Source organism: Micropterus salmoides, unplaced genomic scaffold (genome assembly GCF_014851395.1).
Source record: "Micropterus salmoides isolate LMB-PRFRI ecotype aquatic unplaced genomic scaffold, ASM1485139v1 Ms_hic_scaffold_9, whole genome shotgun sequence".
Taxonomy (NCBI): Eukaryota; Metazoa; Chordata; class Actinopteri; order Centrarchiformes; family Centrarchidae; genus Micropterus; species Micropterus salmoides.
In genome coordinates, this window is record NW_024044681.1 from 25,823,964 (window position 1) to 25,835,975 (window position 12,012).

Genomic DNA, 12,012 nt, shown 5'->3' on the forward strand with positions numbered 1-12,012 from the left:
CTTCTTTTCTTTCTGTTGCTGTTTGTTCGCTGTATGAAATGAAGAAGATGTTCCTTTTGAAAGAAATTATCTGTGTAACAGTTGGACACCAAACTTAAATGATTACCACAGTACAACTATGAACTGGATTGATAGTGTTAGCTCAAAGCTAAATCCACGAGTAAATCCTAATTTTAGATATCCTGTCTATCACTTCCGCTTTATGTCGGTTTGCTTCATTGTGTCATGACAGGAAAACCACATTAACCCTGGAGGAGAGTTTTCGCACTGATTGCCAAACAGATCGTGTAGGTGGTGTGGACACGCCCAAAAGACGGCTCCCTAATAACCCCTTACTCTTCTCCCAGTGCTAAGTAATGACAGCTGCGTTCATGCACACAGACTGCTATTACAGGTGTCCTTTGGTATGGTCATGTACCATACGGTAAGCTGAACTGGTGAGATGTCACTGAAAAATGTCAACGCATAACAGCTTTTCATCCATAATACCAATAATGTTTGTGTCATTGCTGATAGATTAAATTATATTTTTCTTTTAATTCTAAAGAGTACATATTTTGCAGATGTTACGGTTTTTATCTGAATAAATGTGTTGACGGTCAATTTCTCTGAAGGTCTCGCACATCGAGAAGATAGTGTGTCAGCTGAGATATTTAATATACAGTTAACAGAGTCATTTTCATCACTGGATCCAAATCTTTTTTGCTTGTGCCCCTTGAACCTTCTTAAATTGTTTAATTTGAATGTTTTTTTTTAGAAACCTGAAGAGGTAAAACTATCAGGTGTTTCATAAGAAAAAAAAAGCAAAGATAAATGTCCAAAAAATTAACAGACCTTTCTGGAACAGGGTCATCTTGTGAGACAGAGACCAGATATTTGAGTGAATAGATAGTATGCTATGGTGGCAGTAGCATATGTTTATATAACATATTTGCAAAAAGAAAAAGGAAACCTGTAGTTAAACCTTTTTTTGTTTTTTGCAAACGCACCCACTCTAATGTTGTTTTGACACATTATTGATAACAACAGATAACAAAGCTTATATAAGTTATTGTTACAATGCTTGTGTAATGATATTTCACAATCTAAGACATGGTGATGGTAGTTGTTGTTCCTGCTGTAATGTTTTTGTTGTTGTTTCAGGAATTGCTGCAGAAATATCCAAAGCTGCTTTATAACGTGTAGATAATCTGATTGGAATAATACAAACCGGTGATTGTTAAACATGTAGAACTCAGACCCAGTGGGTGTTAAGCCTACATTACGTTGATCTAAAAATGACATGCCCACATGTGGATTTTACTCTTTTCACTGAAACTGAATGAAGTTAACCTGGAGAGTCATGTGAAAGGAGGCAAATGTCTTCCAACAAAACAGACCACAAATGGGAGTTATGACATCAAGTTGAAGCAAGTGCTGTGGAATGCACTTAAACACAATATTTCGCTGAATGTATCACAGGAAGTTCACGCAGTGCCCAGCTTGGGCGATGATTGAAAAGCGACACTGGGAAGCACTTTGGTGGTTGGTGAGAGAGAAGTGCATGTAAACAAATCACAGCAGCTGTTCTACAAAGGAACTCTCACAGAAAATACTGCTAAATAAAAATAAAATATTAAAAATCTAATATCCACCTATTCTGAGCTTAAAACGTTTGAATTGCAGTATCTGATGGCACATGCTTTATTGACATGTTTGTAAATACACATGTACAAGCCACATGCAAATTATCTTCCAATAGACAGTGACAGAAAGTACTTTTACTTAAGTATTGTACTGAAGTACATTCTCAGGCACTTCTACTCTACTGAATTTGAGAGGGAAAAATTGTACTTTTAATTACACTGAATTTATTAAGCAGTTACTTTACAGATTAAGATTTTAATTTTTAATCACAACCCCAAAAGTCATTGAGAGCGGGAGTCAAACATACAATCCTTGGGTTATGAGTCCTGTGCACTGACAATACTGACAGGAGCCATTCTACTACATTTTGGTGATCATACTTTACTTTTAATCAAGGAAACCTTTGAATGCAAGACCTGTAATGGAGTGTTTTTACATTGTGGTAGTGATACTTTTATCTAAATACTTCCACTGCCATCTTCAGATAAGTTCCTTCTCTATGTTAACATCTGGTTTTATCTTGTGTGATACAGCTGTCTGCTTCTCTTTGTTGTTGTCTGGTGCAATGAGTACCACTAAGGTTTCAGTTTTCAGAAGGGAATTATATTGTACTACTACTAATAATGGTTTATGTGTGCCCTAATGTATTTGCATTCTTTGTGTGTTTGTGTGTGTGTGATTCTTGGCAGCCGATGATGCAGTGATGGAGAGTTGCAGAGGCAGAGAGAAATGTGAGAGCAGGCTGTGAACTCTCTGCAGACCCATGCAGTCATTTCCTCAGCGGCTGAAGGTAAACACTCACTTTTTGGAGAGGAAGTTACTCAAATCTCTCTCTCTCTCTCTCTCTCTCTCTCTTTCTCTGTCTCTTTCTCACGTTCAGTTGTTGACCCTGTGACCCCAAACCCTGGCTGGCCCCCGGTGATCCTTGCAGTTGTAAAGGTACCTTCTTATTTGTTAGGTGTGATTTATCAGCATGCTGACTTCACACGCATTTGTCTTGTTCAACTTGTGGAATGAGGTGTTTGAGAAGACTTCTGCACAGTGAATTCACTTCATTATGTAATAATTATATACTACACATTATTCATTACTATATTACTTTCAGAAGGCCGTTTTGTACCTGTTACTCCATTAAATGTATCTGATGATAGCAGTCACAAACCAGACTAAAGAAATAAAGGTTTACATCATGCAAAACACACAGGAAGCTCATGAAGCATTGTTGGAGTTTAAACCGATCAACAGTGTGCAGAGTATTGCTTCTAACTTTTATTTAGGTAAACATTGAGAGTAGAACTTTTGGTTTAAATTTGGTGTTTTTCTATTGTGGTATTGTGTTTTTTCTTAAATAAAGCATTTGTTTATCATTAGGAAAAAATGCTATCACATTTTAACTTACTGAGAGGCATTGGTAGAACACGTTTGCCCAGGTGAATCTACAGGTTGTACATTAGAGAGTGACGTTTACGACAGATAACTTGATATGATGTGTGATATCAGGTAAACTGAATATAATGACCAGATCTCACATCTTTAAAGCTGTGGTGCAGTCACATAGTGTTCGCCTCTCTACTGATTTATTTTTCTCTCTAAGTGAATAAATGTTGAACTGTCATGAGATAAAAAGCTAGATGTCCACACAGCTGCCTCCTTACATGCTGAGTAACTCCTCATGCTGACCTCAGCTTGACCCCCATGACCCATATCAGAAAATGTCTGGTTTGGACTATGTCTGAGGCTTTTTTATGGACATGATAATGTCACTGGAGGTTGGGTATCAGCACCTGGCGGTGAACAAACAGGCAAATGATAATTTAATTTCTAAGCAGTAGCCTACAGAGATAATGGTGTGCAGGGACAGTCTTTAATAGAGAGGGGTTTCTTAGTGTCACAGTCTCATATAAATACTTTTATACATCAGAACCTCTACAGCAGTATGTTATCTGTGTCAGTATTTTTTTATTTTAGGAATGACACACACAGCTGTGCAGCTATGATTTGCAGAGTGGGGGCAGGAGAGGAGGGGGTGGCGGGGGTGAGGAGAAATAACCAACAAGGAAACCACTTTCAGCTTCGCTCCTGCACCGCCTGGCTGGCCCGCAGCCAGGTTTCTCCAGAGAGGGTTGGCTCACCCCTTCTCCTCTCCTCCCTCTCTTCCCTTCTTTCTCTCCCAAACCCGCATACGCAACTCTCTCCAACTCTCCAAAGCAACAGGCGAGAAGAAGGAAGAGCGACAAAAGGCGAGGGGCAGCGTTTCAAACAACAGCGACGAGGGCGCCAAGACACTTTTAAAGATGCCAAACGTGTCAGTTTTGCAAACGGATCACTTGGGTACGCAAGGGAAGTGATTCCCCCCACCCCCCACTTAAGGAGAAAACAGGAGGGAGGACGCGCTTTGTCCCCCCGACGTATGAGACGTCAAAAATCTACCTCGGTTATCAAAGCAGGCGCTTTTGAGCTGGAGCTGAAACCCCTCAACTTGTGATTTCATGTCCCCGGGTCTCTGTGGAGGGCAGTGAAGGATGCCAGGATGCCCTCTCTGATCCCCCATCTGCTTGTCATCTGGCTGAGCGTCCACAGGCTGGTGTGGTGCGCGGAGCGCTCCTCCACGCGGGAGCGCTTCAAGGTGGTCATCGCTCCTCTCATCTGCAAGCGGATCTGCCTGAAGGGACAGTGTCAGGATACCTGCGAGCAAGGCAACAACACCACGCTGATCGCGGAGAACGGGCAGGCGTCCGACACGCTCATCGGACAGGGCTTCAGGGTCGGTGAGTGACGGTGCGACGCTAAAACAATGCTGTTTATTTATGAGGGGATATAATTAGGCTGCTGCGATTAACTGTAAGGGCTGCTCTGACCTCTGGGTTTATAGTTTTTCCTCTATAGAGCCCTTGGAGAGGCGACGGTGGCCTGTTTGGTTGCTCATAAATAGATTTTTTTATGTGGTGGGATAGTGTGAAAACAATTACATAGCGAGACAATCTAGGTAATTCACTATCTCAGTGATAAACATGTTATAACGTTGACTGCATGGCAGGCCTAATATTAATTAATCATCTATTCTATAATCATATAGGCTAAGCCCAGATTTTAGTGTTATTACAAGGCAGTGGTGGAAAAAGTATTTAAATCAACCGCTTAATTAGGCAAAGTGGCAATTTTTACTGCAGTGCAAGGAAAAGTCCTGCATTCAAAAAAAATACAACCCCCCCAGCAGTGTAAAAGGGAAAGTTCTCACAATGAAGATGGCCAAGGCAGTGCTCATTCTAACACTTTATAATGTATAAGTACTTAAAGCTGTGTTTCATGATCTTACCATATATTATAAAAGCTTTACCTGCAAAGAAACTACTACAGTTGTCAGTTAAGTGTATTTGAGTTAAAAGTACAATTTCTCCCTCTGTAGTGTGGTGGATGAAGTCAATCGTGAGTCAGGTCAAGTAGAGTGCACATACTGTATCACAATACTTGAGTACAGTCCATGATGAAGTGTCTTTTGTTTCTTTCACACTTCTGTGTAAAAATTGGTAGAAACATTAACTGTGGCAACTAAGGCCTTCTGTAAGTTATCATAAGCCAAACAATAACCAATATAATCAAAACTTAAGTTTAAGGGATTCTTTCAGGGCATTTACTCCCTTAAAAGGTCCTATCTTCTTTACAACTTACATCAAGTTTATACCAGCTAGTTACATCGACTGTGAATTCATGTCATTAAGATTTATGTCAAATGGGTCTAAACTCTGCCCCGCAAATAAATAGGTGGCTCAGATGAGGTGAGCTGGGTTTACCCTCCACTGCGTCGCTGGAAAACGTTCCCATCTTACACTTTAATTACTGAGGCATGGCTCATTACGTAGCATATAAATGTACTCCTAAGATCTATACTTTCCCCCCACCGACTCCAGTGTCTGGTTGGTATGAGTGCAGCCTTTCTGCACTGTATCAGATCAGCTGTGGTGAGACGTGGAGCCTTGCAGTCTACGTCAGTCTCCGGCCCAGAGCTGGATTTCACTGGTTCTCTTTTTCTCTGAGTTACTCAGAGAATAAGATACTAAACAAGGAAATGACATGTTGTGATAGAACTTATGATAAAGTGAGTTTAAAACTGATGAAAGAGCTTCAACTTCTCAACAACATTTGTGTTGCTGTGCCATAACTGAGTTCTCCCTTTGTATCAGAAAATGTAAATTATAAGTCACTTTATCCTTGTTTCATAAATTGATATAAAATATTCCTATATAGCACATGTCTAAAAGAATAGGTTATAGATAACAGCAGAATGTGATAACACATTCATATTTATATATATTCATATTTCTGTGAGCATCACACCTTCCTTTCTCTTCTGTCTTGCAAGAAATAGAGCACAGTAAACTCAGACTCCTCAAAACTCATATCCTTTATCTTTAAAACCCCTGGTGTTGTTTGTTTTTAAAGGAGAAGCTAAGATGCAGCACTGGGTGAAAAATGGCTCTTAAGCAATGCCCTACATTCATCTGTGGCCATAGAAAGCCAATGAGGACGTCAGTATGAATAAATCATAAGCAGGTTATTGACCACAAGATGCAGGTTTGTGGTGCTTCTTACAGTTATCACACACAGTTTTGTGGTACAGAGAAGTTGTAGTAGTTGGTCATGCAGATGTAGCCTCTCCAGCTGTTTTCATCGGTTGTCCCATGTGTAAGTAAGCAGGTTTAATCGAGGTCAAGTGAATCCTACTTGTAGTGTTCTTCCTCTTCGACACAGCGTAGTGCTGTAGAATGGCTCGCCCACCGGTCCTCCCTCTTCTCCTCCTGTTTCCCTGTGGTGCGTAACTTTTTGGAGTTTCCGTGTCAAATAATTTAAGAGAGACATTTTAAATTCCTGGAATATCTCATGCTGCCTCACATTTGGTCTGGATGGTGAAGTTGCTCTACAGTCACCTACTACTGGATTTCGCAGTCAAAGTATCTGTACAAAGGTGTTTTAGGGCCATTGTAGATAAAAAAAAATAGTAAATACATTAAGGAGCCAGGTGAGGGGGGTAATATCCAGAGAACAAAACTGAGAATTGCTGAGATTAAAGTCGTAAATTTATTTGAAAAAACTCAGAAAATACTAATTGTATTTAGATGTGCATGTGTTATCAAAGGCTCTGTAGTCTACTGAAAGCAGGGTAGATGTTAATAACAACAGCCGACTTTCACCAACCAGTGTTATGAGATACTTCCTTCTGTTCAAAGACCAAAAGCATAACAGATTGGGAAAGAACTGCAGACTTTTACAAATGACTAAGATGTGACACATGCATTCAAGTGGCTTATTGCAGTCCCCCATATCTGCCTAACTGTCTGAAAGCTCCACCTCTTCTCTTGTCTGCACTGACTCTCGTCTTATACTAATAATGAATGAAACAAACTCGGAAAACACAATTTTCCCCGAGTTTTTTTCTCTCGTAAATGTATGACTTTTTTCTCGGAATATAAAACCCCACCCCTGGCTCCGTGTTTTTTTTAAACCTACAATGGCCCTAATACGCTGTTGTAAAAAAGCTCCTCGCTCGTTGTATGACTTTTTCCGGCAGGGGATGGAGGGCTGGATTCAGTTTGGAGAGGAGACGTGTGTTGTTCAGCGTGAGGGCTGGAATGTGGTGTGGACAAGTGGAAATTTCTCTCGTCCGTGTTAAAACGGCCATGGCTATACCAGCAACAACATGAAGACTTTTCCATATTTGAGCTGCTGTGATGTCATCACAGCTAGCCCCAAACTGAGCTAACCTTTCCGCAAAAGAAATGTAGTTCCTGTCAGTTTGTGGAAGTGCAGCAATACCTTTCAGTCCTTGTGCTTCAATATGTACAAGATTTTTCACAGGCAGTAAAGAATTTGGGTGGAATTTGGTGGACAGGTTGAGGGCCAAGAAACAGTCAGGTTTTAGTAGTGATCTGGATTTGGGAATTCAGCCAGAGATGAATATAATTTTTATGGCCATAACTTTGAAAGTATAGAGAGAGAAAGTTTTTTTAACCTTCAGGCAGGCAAACTGGATAAAGTGACCAAAAACCTGGAGATAAGAAATTCAGACTGGGGATATTGCTGTTATATGGCATACATCTGCTCCGGAAACATATATTTTCAATCCTAAGGGAATGTTTATGGGTTTAGAAATACATTTTTATCTTAAATTTAGCTGGTTTAATGATATCCCAGGGCTAAACAGCTGGAGAACAAACTAGAGAACATGCCAGGGTTGGCAGAGGTTTGTGCTTCTAAGGAGTTGTTTTGAAATAGTTTACGTTCTTGCAGTGATATGAAATAGAGGAAAGCTAGTGAATCCCATATTTCCTAGGTGTTACCAACAAATGTTTGATATTTTTAGCCATGCTAGCGGGGTTACTCTCAGGATGGCAATTGTACCATTGGATGCTATGACATTTGGCATAGACATTCAAAGTTCACAGAGGATGAATCTTAATGACTTTGGTGAACCCCTGACTTTTCATCAAGTACCACATTTATGGTTTTGAGTAAAAGATTTCAGAAAAAGCAAAACGATGAGCTGTAAGACATTAAAAAAGAGAAAGAATTGAACTGCAAAGTCAGGTGATAATTCTCAGATGAACAACACCCTTCATTTTAAATTGACCCTTCGCTAAGCCACGCCCCGAATACAAAGCTGACCAATCACAGCGCAGTATATACTCTCTCTAACTGAGGTCCGACACTTTCATGGCTGTGCTCCATTGACTCTAATGCAAAAGGAGTCATTTTCTAGTTTTTTTTTCGCTATGGTCAAACACTGTTCCTGGGGCACTTGTAATAATTACAATCGTACTGCAGTATGTAGCAGTACATACTTACCATTGGGGAACTTTATCATTAACAAGTGAACACTGACTGCACGTCTGCATGACATTAACTTCACAATGCTTTGCAATGAAGGTAAAGTATGCCAGACATGCGCTGGCCATGTGTTTCCAGGGAATCCACGTGTCATTAATACTGATATATATTTCACTCTACACTTCCTGAAACCGATGAAAGCACGGAAACTTGAAAGCCTCCCAGGCACGTTGGCAGGCAGAGAAAAGCTGACATTCACAGCCTGATATGCCTTTTTCGTGGATTCCACGTCGTATCTTCTGTATGGAAGTCATCATCGGGCTCTGCAGCGAAGGCATTGTTATCGTTTGTGTCAGGAATTAAAGAACGAGTGCATCTTGAGGGACGTGAGAAAGGTTGTGAGTTCAATTTCTAAAACACAAAATTGTAATTGAATGAACCATTGCATGCTCATCCCCTTGCATGTCCTCTTCCATATCTCTGTGGAACCTGAGATTGACTTGCTGACAAAATAACCAACTTTTAAAATTTTTTTACCCTCAGCAGTTGAAATCTAGGTGTGAACTTTAGGACAGGGAGAAGGTTGCTATTTCGCTCCTTTGAGACTAGGGAGTTTGTTTATGCGTGTGCATCTATCTCACACTTTGTCCAGCAAGAGTTATATTTTAGTCTTCGTTAAAGATACCCTTTCAAAAGAAAGTGGTTACATAAAAATCAGTATCTGGGCACATGCCTTGGTTGTTCTGACTAAAGTGTGTTTTCAGCCCAAGTCTCATTTTTTCATGCCGTTGCTAGCACAGAGGCATCCCATCGATCAGCCTTACTGACAGCAGAAGCAGCTCAGCTCCTGGACAGCCCTCTGAGTTTCGTCTCTCTTCTGCATCTCAGCAGCATCCCGTCTATATCAGGGCTCCAGATGTCCCGGTGGCTCTAGATTCTCATCTTCTTCTGGTTTAACTAAAATCACAGGGCCTCATGCTGCACAGGAAGTGGTCTTTTATATTCCAATTTGGGCTCGTCCCCCTAAAATGGGCATCATGAGAAGTGGATTTGGCTATTTTAGGATTTCCCATGTGGTTTTGTATTTAGAGTAAAGTGACAGTAGTAGCTTTGTGGTTTGTTTTGGTTTTTCCCTTGGCATGGGTCAGAGGTCCATGGGAGCCTGAAAATGAAGTCATGTCAGTCAAATTCAGTTCTGCTTTCTCTCTATTTAGGAGGGGAGTTTATTTTACCTTTCAAAGCCCTCTGCTCTTCCCCACACACTCTTCTTTCTCTCGTGCCAAACTTCGGAGAAGGCGGTCTAACACAGGCGACCAGAAACCTGCAGCACTCCGGATTTTTGCCACAGGTTGGACTGAACTCAGAGGCGAAGCTGGGCACGGCTCCAGTGCTCGCGCCCTCTCAAACACAAACACACCCTTGCTCGTGCAGCTTATTAAAAGCTTCTTACTTTTGGTGAAATGCGTATTTATCATGTGTGTTTGCAAGTTGATCGTTAAGTCCTGTCAAGGCTGTAAGGTTTTCATATTTATGGAGGCACATTCTGTCACCTCTCCCTGTCTATTTATGCATGTTGGGAAAATAATACATGGGTTATTTGGAGTCTGCCATTCTCATTAACCTTTTACCACTGTTTCACAAGCAGGGCGCTATCCCTATGTAGAACCTTTACAGACTGTAAATGCTATGAAAAGTTGTTGATGTAATATACAATATTTTTAGTAGATTAGATTTAGGTCACTTTCAAAAAGGACTCATAAAGTCATAAAAATCATCCAGGTACAGTTCCCAGCAGAGTCTACAAGTGTCACCTTCAAAGCAGTCTGACAGTCCAACAATGTAACAAACATATGAAAATGTCCACAGTCACTTCTTTCTCTGTTAACAATAGTAAGTATTGCACCACAACACTCATTCAGAGAGAAAATCCACATGATCTGAGAAGGAATTTCCCATGAAATCAGACTCTTCCGTGTCATGCTAAAAAAAGCCAATTGAAGAAAGCAGCAATTAGGTGTTTTCTGGAACGTCACAAGAGGAACAGTGTGTATATTTGCGTGTGTGTGTGTGTTTGGTGCTCAAGAGCAGTGTACTGAACCCAGCTCAAACAAACAGTCTTCTTTGCCATCTTTAACACCCTCCTCCCATTTGCTTAGCGAGGGGGGAGAAACGGAGCAGTTATTTAAAGCCGCGCAGAGGAATGCAAGCGCTAGGGACTGCACCCACACCGCGCAGGACCCTGTAGCTGTAGCGATTAGCCAGGGTAAACAGAATAACACGGGCTCTGCCAGCGCTGCCTGCTGCCAGACTGTGCAGTCTATAGACATTACCTGTCATCCGCGCCAGTGCTGAGTGCTGAGTATCCCGCAGGGCAGGTATCTGACATAATCTCAGCAGAGCACTGTCAGCACTCCTTTACCTGTTTGCCTTCCAGTCCCTATAGCTGAGGCTTTTAGACAGTCATTATATGACATCATCTGTATCCATGCCAAAATCCTGTCTGACTCTCTGGCTGTCTTTCCACAAACACCTCTGCAAGAGGGAAGTGACAGAAGTGACGCTGGATTTGTGCCCTCCCAAGAACTATGGAAACCACTTGGCATATTGCCACGACATTTGAAAATCACATTGTGCAAGGCAGAGTGTGATTTAGATTTGGATAATTGCAAACTTCCTTACTCAGATCTGTCCTGGTCTTCCTAACAGTTGCCGCTTCATTTTCTCAGGAGGAGTGTGCTCATCGTCATCGTCCAGTTTCTGTAATGTTAACAAAGTGTTGTTTTAGGCTGACTGCAAGAGCTAATGAATGCCTTTTGGTGACAGTGGTTGACTCTGGCAAAGGGCAGCACTATTGTTTGGATAGCTGAGGCTGAGGCCGCTCAGAGTTTCTGGGGGTTGATGGAGCGCAGAGTTCTACAGGGGGAGGGGGAATGCGTACGCAGGTTTGTGTTTTCAAAAGGCAGTGATTATGTCATTCACTCCCAACGTCTGGCTCAGCTGCAGCAGTCTGACCCACTTCATACGTCGCTCTTTCTCACTCCGTGTGGTATGTGGTCTGACAGTGCCAGTCGATGGTAGGTGTATTTGGGGATGCGGTTTCCTGCTTTGGAGCTGATGGTAAAGGAAAGCACGTCATATTCTCATCCATTCACATTCCCCTATTCCCTTTTTAAACAGCAGCTGTGTTTACCGTTTATTGGGTCCAGTGTTGTTTAGTCACGGTTCTCTCAGGTCATGGAAGATGCTGTTGGACATTAATAATATACTTTATTGGGGAATACTCATGGAATCTTTTGACAATAAGATTTAATCAAATGACTGTGTAAAGTGAAAGGGTCACTCATAGTGCCGAAATCACTGAACACCCGACAGTGTAGCTTTATGCAGCTTTTAACTGCCTGTAGCTCATCTCAGTACGGTTGAGCCTCACTGAGTGGTACAGTCTGGAAAATGAAGACAGGGTTTTTCGATTAAAGAGCAGCGGATCACGATCTACCAGTCAGATCAGCTGGACCAGGTACCACGGCAGATGCAGTAATCGCTCATGTTGGCCAAGCAATGGAA

At 41.5% G+C, this 12,012-nt stretch overlaps 1 protein-coding gene across 4 annotated transcripts in view; it reads left to right on the forward strand.

The window, feature by feature from the left end:
• The first annotated feature begins 3,777 nt into the window (after nt 1–3,777).
• ltbp3 (latent transforming growth factor beta binding protein 3) overlaps nt 3,778–12,012 on the forward strand; it is a 37,129-nt gene continuing 28,894 nt past the window's right edge. For all 4 annotated transcript variants that reach the window (XM_038708744.1, XM_038708747.1, XM_038708746.1 and 1 more), the window contains exon 1: nt 3,778–4,394. In XM_038708744.1, coding sequence (XP_038564672.1) covers nt 4,157–4,394 — 238 coding nt within the window. In that variant the 5' untranslated portion in view covers nt 3,778–4,156. The remainder of the gene's footprint in view (nt 4,395–12,012) is intronic.